This window comes from Gorilla gorilla, chromosome 3 (assembly GCF_029281585.2).
Source record: "Gorilla gorilla gorilla isolate KB3781 chromosome 3, NHGRI_mGorGor1-v2.1_pri, whole genome shotgun sequence".
Lineage (NCBI taxonomy): Eukaryota > Metazoa > Chordata > Mammalia > Primates > Hominidae > Gorilla > Gorilla gorilla.
Window position 1 is genome coordinate 122,960,352 of NC_073227.2, and position 16,293 is coordinate 122,976,644.

Sequence of the window (16,293 nt, forward strand, 5' to 3'; positions counted from 1 at the left end):
TTATGTCCCCAACAGCCTTCCTCGCTAGAGGCACCACTGCCACTGCAGCATCCCAGCACAAGGAAGTAGGTGACACATCTCCCAACTAATAGGACACCCAGGTGCCCACACTGCCCTCTCCAAGGCCCAGATATGTTTGACCTCAAAGACCCATGCCTTTATTTAATTATAAAATGAGAATGCCTGACTATAAGTGGGTTAAACAAATAAGGGCTTTAAAAAATACCATTACAAGAAGATCAGAGATAGATACATCGATATTTTACACGGAATCTTTCCCTTTTTAAATGTTAGCATGTAATTCAACTTTTTAAAACACAGTCTAGACCATGACCTGCTGGTCAAATATGACCTAAATCTTCAGGATGACAAGGCAGGGTGCGGGGAGATCCAGGTCCTACCTGCTCCTCTCCCAGGCTCACTGCTGCCCCCGACACCTCCAGCTCTCCTGGCTGATGCTGTTCACAGCCACCACCCAATGCCTGCACACGTTCAGTTCTGCCCACCTCCCTAGATTTCTTCTGATGGCTTCACACAGAGGCAATGATGATTGTAATAGCTCACATTTGGTGGATAGTTATCATGTGCTATCAATAATCTGTGCATTATCTCCTTTATACCTCACAATTAACCTATGAAGCAGATACTGTTGTTATTGTTCCCATGTTTAAAGAAACTAAGGCACAGAAAGACTCAGTAGCCTGTATCCAATGAAGAACAACCTGCTACTGGTGGATCTGGGACTGAAACACAAGTAAGTCCGATTTCAACGCCCACGCCTTTAACTGCTGTATCAATTAGGATGCTTTCGGTTGTAAAATCAGAACACCTGACTACAAGATTAAACAATTAAGCCTTTATTTTTTACCACATTATAATGAGACCACAGTTAGATGGTTGCAGGGTTAATTTAGCAGCTAAACATCTCTGACACCCCCTGTCAAATATGTTTCTTTAAGATCACCAAAAAAAGGCTGCAGCAGCTCCAAGTGTCAGGCCCTCAAATAGCTTCTCAATTTTACCCAACAGCAGAGGGTTTTGCCTCAGGTCTATCTCTTATCAGGCAGGGAAACCTTCCCCCAGAAACCCCACATTAGACATCAACTTATGATTCATTCTTGAAATGTGTCATGGGCCTAACCCTACATCAATCACTGGCAATGGAGACTAGGATTAGAATAACAAATTATGATTCAGTCTCTGAGGCTGGACATGGCCACCTCTATTAGCAGAGAGGAGGAAGATCTGGCTGTGAGGTGGCCAGCGAACACTGTCTGCTCCAACTACTGGCAGTGGTCCAGTAAATTTTACAAAACCAACAAAAAGTAACAGGAACAGAATCAGAACAAGGGGGTTGTTCCCACCTAAATTATGAGGCAGGGATGAGTGCTAGTTCTCAAACAGCAATTTTCGTGAGCCAGAATGTGTCATTTCCTGAGAGTTGTAGGTAACTTAGGTGTTACTATAATCGTGTACCTGATCACTGCATAGCATGATGTGGCACACAGGGGAGCTCAATAAATCTTGTTTAAAGACAGAGACCAACCTAAGGGGTTAAGCAAACTTTTCTTTCATGGCAAGATTCAGTAACCTGTGTCTACAGAAATAAGGAGAGATATTTATAAAACACGAAACAGTGATGCATTGCTCTTATCTTTGCTAAGCTCATTCACTGTTTGGCCCCATACAAGGACTTAAAGATGTCTTGGCAGGTTAGTTCACCCCCAGCTTGCAGATCACAGGCTCAGAGCCCCAACTACATAACCAGCTGATTTTGTGCTTTTCTTTCCTTATGTATTAATTACAATGATGGTCTTTAAAGACTCATTTCTCAACTGAAATTTTTTCACTTATTTTTTACCATATACTTTCCAAAAAGCTTCCCTAAAGTATTGAACAAGATGGTGGCTTATCTAATGTTGCTCCCCTGTCGCCATCACATTAACCTTAAGGACTTATCACCAGCTGGAATTGCCTCGTTCGCTGGCTTAATGATCCATGAGAACTAGGACTTGTCTGCCTTTTTCATTGCCATACCCCCAGTGACAAGGACAATGCCTGCCCAGAGTGGTCTGCAATACATGCTTGATAAATGAACGAATAAATCCTTAAGTTAAACAGTGTCTAGGGGCAGAATATAAACATGTCTTAAGACAACACCGGTTTTGCCAGTGATTTTAAGGTTCTGTATGCTACTCTGGTTCATGCCTCTGATAAATCAATTAGAAAACAAGAATTCTCCCATTCACTTGAAAATATTACTGTCTTTTCTGCATAACCCTTTTAATTGCATGTGCTTATTGAATTAATAAGATTGCATTCAGTCAAGGCAGACTCTGGGGATGTTTTCAAATGCTTTGAATTTCCCACACAGACAATGCCTACCTGCTTTTCTCCCTAAATCTTACCAAGCTGGGGAATAAGTTTCATATCTGAGAGCCAGAGGTAGCCCAAGAGAATATTCTTTCTATCTCAGGTCTTTGTCACTTTAGGAATGTTAGGGAAACATATCTTTATTTCTCCTGCACTCCAGTTCACCTTCATTCCAACAAAGAACAAAATCTTTCTATTTATTTTCCAAGTGACTTCTCATGGTGTGAAATGTCTCACAATGAAAAGTGAAGTAAGGAAAAAAAGAGAATAAGAAGAGTTATCGTGAATGTGAATGAGAAAATTATGATTTTTATTGTTCTCTCTGTTCTGAAATGGGAAGATATAATCCTGGGAACTGACCTCTCTTCATCCCACTCTCTCTGGAATGTGCTTTGCAAGAGCATATGACAGTAAGACCTGGTTCTGGTCTTTTTATCCTATTGTTCACACAACTAAGGATATGGTTTAGATATATGTCCCCATCCAAATGTCATGTTGAAACGTAATCTCCAATGTTGAAAGCGGGGCCTGGTGGAAGGTGTCCGGATCACAGGCACGGATCCCCTTGGTGATAAATGAGCTCTTGCTCTGAGTTCACAGGCGATCTGGTGGTTTAAAAGTGTGTGGCACCTCCCACCCACTCTCTCTCGCTTGCTCCTGCTTTCGCCATATGACATGCTTGTCCCTGCTTCGCCTTCTGCCCTGATTGTAAACTTTCTAAGGCTTCATCAGAAGCCAAGCAGATGCCCGGTGCGATGCTTCCTGTACAACCTGCAGAACTGTGAGCCAATTAAACCTCTTTTCCTTATAAATTACCCAGTCTCAGGTACAGCAACGCAAGAATGGACAAATACAACCACTAACAGAAAAACCCTATCAGAAACTCAAAGTCAAGAGTAAGTGCATCAGACTGTATTCCTGCATGGCAAGATAAATCTATGAAAACAGTAAAAATGACTAACTGTGCTGCCACACAAGAACTGTGGAAGAATGTTTTGGCTATTATTATTCCTTAATAGGAATAATATGTATACGGCACATTTCTTTTCTTTTAGAAGTTGTTGTCAGCATATATTTATGTCCTTTAATTTATTCTTCCCTTACAAATTATGCTTTTCTGGTATTATTTTCAGAAAGAATTTGCTGAAGAACTTACTTACCATTTGCCTCTCTTCACTTCATTTTCACTATTGCTTTCTGTACTAAATGGGTGATAATGAATGTGATGTTAAAAGTACAATCACCATTTACTTAGCATTTTAATTTGTTCCAGATCCTATTTGTTAAGTCCTCACACCTACCTTTGAAGGTGAGGGATCATTAGCTCCATTTTACAGAGGTGGAAACCACAGTTCAAAAGGTTGAATTGTTGCCCAAGGACACACAGTCAGAAGCTTCAGTACCTGGATTTGAATCTAGAGACTGTGGCTGGAAGCCTCACCCTCTCCAGGACACCAAGCTCAGGCCCAGGATGATGCTTCCATTACAGAGCGTCACTATGTGCCAATCTGGGGCCCAGCCCTTGAGCTAAATTATTTTATTTATTCTTCAAAACAAACTTACAAGGTGGGTGTTACCACTCCCATTTAGCCACAAGAAAACTGAGCACAGGAAGTTAAGTAACTTGATTAAGGTTACAGAACTAGTAAGGGCAAACTACAAAGTAAACTCTGGCCCATCAGCTTGAAAGCCCCTTCTCAGGGCCCCTGGCAGAACATGCACAGGTGTCAAGAAGAGCAGTCCCCCCTGCCTCGCAGCAATGCTTTGCTAAAACAGGATTTACAATAGTCATAAGAACATGACATAATATTTACCAAGTAAGACTCTACGGAGTCCCAGCCCTAAGTCCCCTTATCCCCTCGATAAGGCTGTGTGTGTGTGTGTGTGTGTGTGTGTGTGTGTGTGTGTGTACATATAAAATGAGGATACTCTTAGATACTGAAGAAGACTGGATTGTCTGTAGTTACTTTTAGAGTCACTGAACATAATGCTTCTCATTTTTAAAACCAAAACCACTAATAATATCTTAGTTTTAAAGCCAAACACTCTTTGCTGGTCCATTCTATAACCAATTACATGACTGTTTCCAGAGAAAACCTTTCACGTCTTAGTTTAGATTCTTCAAACTCTCCCAGTTTACCAAGCAGAATAATAACGAGAACTAAATGGAAATTAGGGTCCAGCACAGTATTGGGCAAAATTGAATATTTATAGAATGGTTAAATAAGCCACAGATGAAATATCAAGTTGTCAATGTAATTTATATAACTTTTATTTTTATATAATTTCACATGTACAGAAAAATACCCATATACCTTTACCCAAATAGCTATCACCAAGAAATCTCTGTTGTAACATTTCAATCGCCATTCCCTCTGAAATAATAACAAAGCACTTTATTTGAGTATTCTGTATTCCCCAAAGCTAACTGTGAAAGACCTACATCACCTCAAAACCTTCCATTTGGTTCCACAGATCCTGCCATGTCACATTCTTGTAACCAGCTGCAGGGCCATCTTGTTATAACTGGTTCATGTCCTGCTAAAGCTGAGAGGTGAAGGGCTAAAAACACAGTCCTGGCACAGATTCCAGGACACCCCGGCATAGGCTTGTTTGAGGACATTGCCTGGGTAAACAGCCTCCCCTGAAAGTGTTCAGTGTACAACTCTTCACAGAGCAATCGCCCAGAGGCGTGGCAGCACGCAGACATGTCTCTCGGCTTCTCTCCTTGTCTCTGTTGCCTTCCTCTCCAGTCGGTGCTTTAGAAATGCTTTATTCCCATTGTCCACTGAAAATACAACCTAGATTCCTTCAGTAAATATCTGTTAAGGAGGTCACATGAAAAGATCGCTCCAACTCATTCTTGCTGGTGGGCTCCCAAGGGTAAAATAATATAGTTCGTGTCTTCTCAGTCATGAGGAAACCATTGTCACTAAATCTCCCTGGGATGCTTCCTACATCCAACCAAACAAAGGGAGCGACAGCTGAGGTCTCCAGGTCAAAAACAAATACGTCACCTTGCTGAGAGATGATGGCCTGAAAAAGAAAAAAAAAATGAATGAAGTGAAGGATGAGGGAAGAGTTATATAGTCTGTATACAGTTCCTGTAAACATTTATGTGGGCTTAACAAGGAGTCCATTTCCCACAACTTTGGTTCTACAACTGCTAAAGTGCAGTTTCAAACACAAAACAATACATGGAAAATGACTACAGGCTATGGAACGTTACCAAATTATAATCACAAATCAAGGAAATACATCGTCTCCAATCATTAAGGAGAATATTTCACAAGAAGCTCAAAGCTTTACATCTTTTACAGTTTTTCTCAGAGTATCATCAAGAGAGCAACATTTTTACATACAGCCTGGGTGGTTTTAATGACTTTCTAAGGATATATCTGGACCTAGCTACAGAGCCCAACTGTGGAGCTTACATTCAAGTCTCCTGAAAAGATCCAGCAATCTAGAAAGTCCACTGCCAGAAATTTACAAAAGCTCTACCATTAGAGCTTCTCTCTTTTATTGCATAGTTAAGTAAAGTCACATTATTAGCATTTTTTTTACATGTGTGAATTCCACAAAATAGCAGCAAAAAGAGACAGTGCAATTTAAATCGTGTTGGCTCCATTCCTCTTAAGTAGTCGAATAGCATATGCCCAGAGTGAGGATGCGCTGCTCCCCAGAGTGGGAGGGTTTGCAAACCTGTCTTAGTGTGAGCACGGAGCTGAGTGCAACCTGGTTTCTTAATCTGTGCATTTGTCATGCAACATCTCAGTCTTACATTATATGTTATGTGTGACATAAAGAATTTCAAAGGGCCATTTTCACTATATATAATTTAGCCTTACATATTTGTGTAATATGTTATCATTCAGGGTTCTGAGTTATACACAAGGAAACCTATATTGATAGAAGCAGAAAAGAAGCTTTAAAAAAGTGTATCAGGTAGCTCTTCAGGATCAGAGACTCAGGCTTGAATTTGGATGGCAAATTCCCAGATCGCACCGCCCAGCTGTTCCAGTGAAGGTCCTAAAGCAGCCACAGGAAGAAGGTTCATGCGGCTCATGCCAGCCTGCCCAGGAAGCTGCCAGGGTAGCATCAGCTTCTGCTGCTCCAAGACCAAGGCCGAAAGAGATGCTGGTGTCATGCTTATGCTGGTTATCTTCGTTGGATTGGAAATCTCCTCTCTGTATGTCTGACTGCAGAGCCTGGGATTCAAGCTTGCACCCTGGCTTCAGGGAGACGGGGAGAACAAGTTTCTGGCATCTCCCTTGAGAAAAGAAGCCAAATACCTAGTCTATGTTAGCCCCGAATTAAACATTAACTAACAGTATTATTACTATCATTGTATCTCTTTAAGAAGGACAAGTCTCACTGAAATCAAAATGAGGTAGAACAAAGAAAGAGCCCTGCTTTTCTCCCACCCCAATTACCCACCTCAAGGTAATGAAGGCCTAACTCAGGAAAGAAAAAAATTTGGTTTTCAAAATCATAAGTTTAGAGACTGCAAATTCATCCAGTACATAGTGGTTTTTTTTTTCTTTTTCGGAAAAAAATATATGTAAGACTGTCGTTTTCTTCTGTTCTCTGTTAGTTGTTACAGATAACTTGGATTTTCTTACGTGACTATAGAAAGAAGGTATGTTTTCAGTTGTTCGGCCTCTTTCAAATAAAACACAAGAATTAGGTGTTTTTAAATGATTATTTCTAAATTAAATGTAGAAAATCCCTTTCTATGAAGTAAAAGTGTAAAACAAATTTAAAATTTTCTAAAAACAGAGAATGTAACTTTCTAGAAAGATATTTCCTGAGTGTCCAGAAGATAAGATAACAAAATTAAAAACATACATACGTACATATATTTCCAACTGCTATGTGTAGGGGAGAAGGAAGGAAAGGTTTTCAACCTACTAGACAAATTCCAAATTCTCCAGCTGCACAATTTTTATAACAACACATCCTGATCATCCCATTTTTATATCTTGGCAATTATAAAAAGATTTGTGATTGAGCTACTTTGAAGCAATAAATCAAAGAGACTAGAGTGAATATTAATAGACTCTACTTAAAATTAGACTGCGTCAGCTGGGCTCCAATGCTTCCCAGCTACGGGGCCTCGAGCTCATCACTTAACCTCCTAAACTGGCTTCCAAACTTACAAAATGCAGATGATAATGCCTGGAGCTGTGGTGAAAGCCAGAGACTATGCAGTGAAGCACCTAGAACACAGCCTGGAACCTAGTGGCATGCAGGCAGTGGTGATGACTCGACCCTCCTCTCCCATCACTGCACCTGCCCACTAAGGAAGGGTGATGGGACAAACGAGTAGTGGTCACCAGCAACTCTGACAAATCCTGGATTCGAAATAGAAATCATTTGGTGTTTGCTTTTAGTGGGAAGAGGCCAATCTTCCCCCAGGCCTCAGGTAAACTCAGCACCAAGGGGGACACATGCAAATCTCAGGATGCAAGGAGCTGGCCCAAGAGCAGGAGAACCCCACAAGGCCACAGTCCCCTGCCCTCCACCATGACCTGTGCTTACAGTGATCTGCGCCTTGCAGAGCCCCACGGCCTCCTTCGGTGAGGACAGGAAGTGGTAGTTGGTCGGGCTCAGGAGTTCATGGTCAGCTGAAAGGTAAAAGGAAACCACACAGCTTTCCCGTGTGCAATTCCCACATCTCCTCAGCAATTCAGACACTGGCTCCTCATAAAGGCAGACAGCCTCTCCTCCTTTCATCACAAAACGTTCAGTCACACGAGAGCACACGGGCTCCAGGGAGCTCCATGTATGGACTCTCACCTGGGGAGAAATAAAACAGAATAAAAACAGGCATTCTTGGTTGCTATGTTTTTAAGGAACAATAGTAGTAATAATTGCTGAAAGTCAGGTTAGCAGAAATGGTTAAGAAACTACGAAACCTGAGTTTTAATCCCAGCCCTGCAAAATACTAGCTATGTGACTAAGTTAACTTCTCAGTCTTCGTTTCTTCATATGTAGAATGAAAATAACAGCAGTAATGTCACGGGCTGTTGTGAGAATTTAAAAAATAATCCACGGAAGGCACAGTACCTGGTGCGTTGTAATTTTTCTGTAAATGTGACCTATTTTCAGTGTTATTAGTGTCCTCCAAACTATAGCCACCTAAGACTTTGAGTTTCTAGCCTTTCTTTTTACTTAAATTTGTTTTTTAAAACAAATTTGCTTTCCACATGCGCATTCTAAATAGTTTTACTGATTTTCACTATAACATGCCATTTTTAACCATTTCTTTTTATAAAGTTTGGACTATTTCCAGCCTCTCACAATTAGAAATAACCTTGCATTTAAGGGGCACTTTACAGCATATGTGATTTGCTTTCATCTAGTTATTTTATTTGCTACTCATAGAAATCCTGTAAGAAGAGAGACTGGTATCATTTTACTGAGGAAGAAATTGAATCAACAAGATGTGAAGGGTTTTGCTTATGGTCACATGATAAATGGCAGGGTTGTAGCCTGAATATATGTATTCTGACTCTAAATTAACTTCTCTTTTATTTTCCCAAAAGAATGTAACCAAACAACTAAAGAAATCATCTAAAAGTCTCCTTCGATCTTAGAAAACAATCCAAGTAACTTACAGTGAGTGTCATCGAATAATCCGAGTGAAGATCTGACACACCATAGATATAGAACGTGTTTTCATTCTCAAAGCCTACTGGCAACAGTGGAGCAAAGAAATTCTGAGCAAAGTAATGAAGCATTTTCCACTTTCCTCCGTACTCTGAAAATAATCAAGAGTGTCAGGAGACGGCAAGGTCAAGTAGTCAGAGAGGCATTGTCCAATGGCCCAGCTGTGTGTGGCTCATCGGGGTTCTAAGGGAGTGAGCATGTGAGGGAGAGTCAACAGTGGAGGGCACCCATGTTTGTGAAGCGCTCTGAGCACTCTGGACATTATGTCATGTCACCCTCACAACATCTGGGCAGGCACTAACGAACCAGGGCAGGCATTAACGAACCATGCTGTTAGGCAATTTCATCATTGTGTGATCATAGAGTGTACTTAAACAAACCACGATGGTATAGCCTACTACACACCTAGACTATATGGTATAGCCTGTTGCTCCAGGCTACTAACCTGTACAGCATATTGCTGTGCTGAATACTGTAGGTAATTCTAATCATAGAAATGGGACAGTGAAAATACAGTATTATAATCTCATGGGACCACCATCATATATGAACTGTGTTGTTGACTGAAATGTTATATGGTGCATGACTGTATATAATAACTTATAGATTCTAGGTAGCTATTGATTGCTTTAATATATAACCATTTCGGGTGATAAGAGATAACAAATACCTCCCCTACCGCACGCACTAGAAGCAGTGGATTTATTGAGCCAATCAACATGGGGCTGTGAGGCCCCCAGAGCAGAAGCAGATATAGAAAACTTGTCACAGCTTCTCCTGGATAAGCTTTTTGTCTAATAAGTACAAGGAGCTGGTGATCCTCCTCAGGCAGGCAGGATCCTGCCAGGGTTTAGAAAACAGCCAAGCTCTGGTACTTGGGTTTTCCTACTGTAATATTATTATATATACATATATAATTTTTCTTCTACAGTTAGATATGGTTTGGCTGTGTCCCTACCCAAATCTCATCTTGAATTGTAGCTCCCACAATTCCCATGTGTTGTAGGAGGGACCTGGTAGGAGGTAACTGAACCATAGGGGCAGGTCTTTCCTATGCTGTTCTTGTGATAGTGAATAAGTCTCACGAGATCTGATGGTTTTATAAAGAAGCAGTTTCCTGCACAAGTCCTCTCTTACCCACTGCCACGTAAGAAGTCCCTTTGCTCTTCCTTCGTCTTCTGCCATGATTGTGAGGCCTCCCCAGCCATGTGGAACTGTGAGTCCATTAAACCTCTTTTTCTTTACAAATTACCAGTCTCAGGTATGTCTTCATCAGCAGCATGAGAACAGACTAATACAGGTTCCTAGCTCACAACTACCATAGCCCTTGTTACAGACTCTTGTTATAATGTTGAGAAGCTTTAGGACTCAAAAGCAGGCCTCAGAAAACAGAATCTATCTCTCTGATCTCCTTCCCTCCTTTCACCAGCCCAAGGCAGGACTCTAATCCAATTGTGGGTCATAAGACACTCATTCAGAAGGTGTCCTGCCTCATACCCTGGAGGAGGAAATGCTTCACAGAGAGGCCAAGAAGCTGAATGGACAGGCCTTGCTGTGTTTCCCCACTCAGTCTAATGGTATTAGATCATACCCGCTTTGTCCAATCACATTTCTACATGGTTATCAATCATGGCTGTCCAATGAAGTCTCCCTATAATGCCCAAGAGGACAGAGTTCAAAGAACTTCCACATAGCTGACCATGTGAAGGCTGACAGAAAGAGGAACAAGTAATCATCTACATGCCTGGAGGGTGGCACATCCCAGCCTCACAGGGATAAAGTTCCTGCACTCAGGACCCTTCCAGACTTCACCCCATATATCTCTTCATACGGCTGTTTATTTGTGTCTTTTAAAACATCCTCTGTAATACAGCAGTCAGAATGTTTCCTTGAGTTCTGTGAGCCATTCCAGCAAATTAAACCCAAAGAAGGGGTCATGGGAACCCCAGCTTGAAGCTGGTCAGTCAGAAGTTCTAGAGGCCCAGACTTGCAACTGCTGTCTAAAGAGGGAAGGCAGCTTTGTGGAACTGAGTTCTCAACCTATGGAATCTGATGCAATCTGCAGGTAGATAGTGTCAGACTCAAATTGGAGGGCACTCGCATGGTGTCCACTGCAGAAGTGATTGCTTGCTTGGTGTGTGGGGGAAGTTTCCCATATATTTGGTCACAGAAGTCTTGTGTGTGGATTGCTGTTGTGGAGTGAGGGAATTAACAAAGCATTTTTAGGCCAGGTGCGGTGGCTCATGCCTGTAATCCCAACACTTTGGGAAGCTGAGGAGGGTAGACTGCTTCAGACCAGGTGTTCAAGACCAGCCTGGGCAACATGGCAAAACCCTGTCTCCAGAAAAAAAATACAAAAATGAGCCAGGCATGGTGGTGTGCAGCTATAGACCCAGGTACTCAGGAAGTTGAGGTGGGAGGAAGGCTTGAGCCTGTGGGGTGGAGGCTACAGTGAGCCATGATTGCACCACTGCACTCCAGCCTGGGCAACAGAGTGAGACCATCTCAACAAAAAAAAAACAAAACAAAACAAAACAAAAAAACACTTAGAGTTTGAGTGTTTTTTTCCCACAGACCTACTCTTCCTGAGGAACTCAGGAATAATCTGCATGGAATCACTTAAAGGAATATTTACGAAAATTGGGCTCTCCCATTTCTTGAATCAAACTCAGTTTCAGTCCACGACCTCATCCACAGACAGAAAGCAGGATCAGTATCCAAGAGTCTCTGAACAGTTATCTCTTTGCCTACCTTTCCAGCATCCCAGAAGGATTTTCCCCCCAATTCTACCCCTGATTCTCATTCAATGCTCTCTTATCTGGTTGGTGCTGATAAAGAGTTTGGTCAGAGAAATTTGATTAGAAATCCAATTCTCTGTAAGAGTCATCCATCTGGCACTAATGAAAACATGTTTGGAATGAATTTCTTTTGATCTGCATTCACAGCCAGTTTAAGAGCCTCACCCCTGCACTCTAGCCTGGGTGTCAGAACAAGACTCTGTCTCAAAAAAAACAAAAAGAACCTCACCCAACCTTTCTACTTTGTGGCCTTGCCTCATTTTTGACCCCAAACTATTCTTTACATTATTAACTGAACTTTGTTTCAAGTCATCTCTAGTGAAGGGCAAAGACTATTATTCCTTATTTTTTTTTAATGTACCAGAATAGATGGGATAATTCGAACTGCAGGTTCCATGCCAGTCATCTCACCTGTTGCTAGTTGAACTGTTTCAACTGGTCACCTTTCCCATTCGGGATTCTGCCTCTACTAGCTTTTCCCCAAGAGCTAAACAGGGCGTAATAAAGATGGCCTTAAGAGACATCTTCATTATGTCCTTAAAGGACCTCTTTATTTGTCCTTAAAGGTGAATCAGAGAAAGGGAAACTTTAACATATAACCGGGCCAAACTTCTACCAGATTGAATTCTCCCACACAGAAGAAGGGATGCTTAAGTTCATGCTTCTTTAGCCCCGGAATGTCCTCTTAAATAAATTCAAAATTCTATGCAGTAATAACATGACACATGGCTGAGACTTTTGTATAGGAATCTATCCCATGTTTAGCCTGCTGTTGCAACTTTGCACAGCACAGAACTCATAATTAGGTTGACCCTAAGGCTCATGGAAAGGCTACTAAGGTGAGTTGGGTGGCTGTAGTTCCTAGGCGGGCTTTTTAAAGAATGACTCTTTTGGTCATAGTTCTGCCTGGGCTAATCTGACCCCTCCAGCTCTGTGCTTTCTCAGTCCCTCTCCCCACAGTGTTGCTTTCTCTCACTCGCACAAAGAACGCTGAAACGCTTACCAAGAGAAGCCCAGGAAGGAGCTTGCCAGATGTCATTCAACTGCCAATAAAGTGCCCCCATCGTGTGCCCTTGCTGATCCACTATCTCGCTGCGACTACGGCGGTAGAATTCAGTTTCTGTTTTGACACACTGGGCCTGCATCACCTGATTCAGGAAAACATTCATACACAGGTGTTATTGTTTGATGTAGACTGCCTAGATCTGAGAAAAATACAGGGTTTAGTTTTGTTTTGGGTTTTTTCTTTTTGGAGCAATTTGGATAAAATTAGGGAATTTAATTAGTATTAGGAATACATTATACTAGATCTGTAACTAGCCCCTTAGCATGAGAGAAGCTGTTGTCTATAACAGTGGGTTTGTCTGGTAGACTTGGTGTTTCATTACGGTGACAATGGAAATAGGATGGTGTAAAAGGTTCTCTGCTAATGATAGTGTAGGCCGTAAAGAAAAACAAAGATTACTATTCCAGAGCAAATGCTATATGCTATATATAGTCCAAAACTAGATTATTTTCATTGAAAAATTTTGCTAATACCTTCATAGCTATTTTTAAGAAAAACTTTTACTAGAAAAAATTCTATAAGAAAAATAACATTGTTATTATGAGTCTGATATTATCCAATCCCTAATTATTTTTTCTAGTCAAACAATTGTTTTGATGTCATGATTTTTGGTAATGTAAGATTTCTCATGAATGCAATTCCTTCGTTGTAGCAGAACAGATGGCAAATTGCAGCAATGAGACAAATGAATTTAGTTCTTGTTTAAGAGACACTAAAGAACTTCACACAGGACCCTTGATTACTGACACCATCATGGAAAAATCAGTCTCTTTTATCGCTGCTGTTACCAACACATATGAATCGCATGCTCTTAGCCTGGAGTTGTGCTGAGGAGGGGCTCATGAATGGACCACTGAGGAGAACCCAGAGATGGTCAGAGCAGCAAGGATTTCAGAGAACAAGAAGGCCTTAGAATAGGGCTGGGGTTTTCACAGAGGAATAAAAAGAATGGTGCATATGGCCACCAAAGACTAAGTCGAGACGCTTTCCCATAAAAGCAAAAAAGCTCAGATAAAGGTAAAACCTTTAAATAGAGGAAGGCTGACCAGTAAGGAAGTCATAGATGAGGTTATGACTTACATGAGTCACAGCCATCAAATTCCAGAATGGAAGCAAGAAGAAATTGTGGTCAGTCAATAAATATTTAATAAGAACCTGCAGGATATGTTACATACTGAGAATGGTGGGCACCCCTCCCAGAAAAAAAGGATACAGCCCTCCATATGGAGCTTATCAGCTTGTGTAGAAGACAGTCCTTCATCAAAGAATCACAGAAAGACATGTAATCATTAAACAGTACCAATGCTAAGTAGAAGAGGTATGCAATGTTACAAGCTCATATGGTGGGGCAATTGGGCAGAGCTGTAGAGTGAGGATTGGCCTAAAAGAGGAGGAATGGGAAAAAGAGAGAGGGCGGAACCTTCCAGAGAGGACAATACGCCATTGGAGGAGGATGCCAGGTCAACTAAGAACTGAAGGAAGGCCAAGAAGGCCTGAGCACAGGAAGCCGGGAGCAATGGAAGAGAAGCTGGTGAGAATTGCAGGGGCCAGACCTTGGAAGGCCACATGTTGAAGGTGTTGGTGTGCATCCTAAAGGCAAATGGAGGTCACAAAAGGCTTTTGAACTAAAGGGTGATGTGAGCAGATTTACATTTCCAAAAGATGACTGAGACTACTGAAGGAGGAAGGGATTGCAAGGGGGCTAGAGTGGATTTAGGTAGACCATTTAGGCAAGAGATGGTTTTAGCTATGAGCAGACAAAGCAATGTCTTCTCATTCAGGAACCAGACCACTAGGACCACAGCAACAGTAGCTGGAAAAAATGTTCTAAAGCAAGAATCTCACAAAGCAAGCAGCATTGGTGCCACCTCAAAATGACCATGGCCCCTATAAACATTTGAGTTTTCAGTCTCTAAACTACATCAATTTTCAGCATTATCTGCAAGATATATTTATTTCTATATATCCATTCTAACATTAATCTCCTCACTATAAGTTATTTTTTCCTGGTTTAATAGGGAAAACTTATTAGTTCCTTAGAATTTTCAAAATTGGAAAAAATTTTAAATGCAAGTAGGATTCCTAACCCTCACTAGCAATGAAAAGAAAAGAGCACAAAGTGGCTCTATCTAGTAGCCTCTCTTACAGGAAATTAGCATGAAAGAGTATAACCAAGACTCTTGTGTGCTCCAGGCTCTGGCACAGTGCGGTACACTCCACACACAGATGGTACCATGCTAATAACATGGACCTGAATCTATCCAAACCAGTGGGTACCAGTCAAGGCTAATGAATGACACCTTTGTTCATAAAAATGCAGAAGGCTATTGCCCACTAAACTTCTTAAAGGGGTGTTGTACAATCCTAGTTCCCTGGAAAATCTCTAGAACTTCCCCTTCCCCTTTAAAAACTGTACCTATATTTACACATCCATGCATCCTTTCCCAAAAAGGGCAATCTTTACACATAAGAGGGATAAATGCTTAGTCATTTTCTAGGTTATCCAGTCCACTGTTAGCAGACAAATGTACTTTAATTTTAAAAATATGCCTATTTGGCTGGACGTGATAGCTCATGCCTGTAATCCCAGCACTTTGGGAGGCCGGGGTGGGTGAATCACGAGGTCAAGAGATGGAGATCATCCTGGCTAACACGGTGAAACACCGTCTCTACTAAAAATACAAAAAATTAACCGGACGTGGTGGCACGTGCCTGTAGTCCCAGCTACTCGGGAGGCTGAGGCAGGAGAATGGCTCGAACTTGGGAGGCAGAGGTTGCAGTGAGCCGAGATCAAGCCACTGCACTCCAGCCTGGACAACAGAGCGAGACTCTGTCTAAAAAAAAAGAAAAGAAAAAAATGCCTATTCTCAGCAGCTTGCTTGATTACACTCATGAAATGAGTCTCCTATGAGAGACAGATGGTATGGTGAGAAGAAATTGGATCAAGATACGAAGACCGAAGTTCCAGTTCCAGCACTGCCACTGGTGGTTGCTAGCTGTCTTCCAAAACCAATATCCCTTTCCTCCAGAGTGACGGAGTTGTAGCTGGACTACATTTTCCAGAAACACACCCCAACCCCTGGGGCTTTGAGTAGCCATGTGACTAAGTTCCCTCAATATCTATATACTTTATTTACTAAAATTATCCCGACACTAAGAATCTTCCAATAAAGCTGTTTTTAAAACCAAGATATAATTCACATACCATAAAATTCATCATTTTAGAGGTTATAATTCATTGGTTTTTAGCACAGTCATAAGGTTGCACAACTCTTTCCACTATCTAATTCCAGAATATTTTCATCACCCCAAAAAGAAACACCATACTGGGAAGCAGTCACTCCCCATTCTCCCCTCTCCCCGGCATCTGGAAACCACTTAATC

The 16,293-nt window shown here is 41.5% G+C and overlaps 1 protein-coding gene across 2 annotated transcripts in view; it reads right to left on the reverse strand.

The window, feature by feature from the left end:
• Nucleotides 1–4,623: 4,623 nt before the first annotated feature.
• MANBA (mannosidase beta) overlaps nucleotides 4,624–16,293 on the reverse strand; it is a 129,354-nt gene continuing 117,684 nt past the window's right edge. For both annotated transcript variants that reach the window (XM_004040205.4, XM_055385419.2), the window contains exons 14-17: nucleotides 12,847–12,991; nucleotides 8,994–9,136; nucleotides 7,915–8,172; nucleotides 4,624–5,409 (exon numbers count right to left, since the gene is read on the reverse strand). In XM_004040205.4, the coding sequence (XP_004040253.3) occupies nucleotides 5,185–5,409; nucleotides 7,915–8,172; nucleotides 8,994–9,136; nucleotides 12,847–12,991 (771 nt within the window). In that variant the 3' untranslated portion in view covers nucleotides 4,624–5,184. The remainder of the gene's footprint in view (nucleotides 5,410–7,914; nucleotides 8,173–8,993; nucleotides 9,137–12,846; nucleotides 12,992–16,293) is intronic.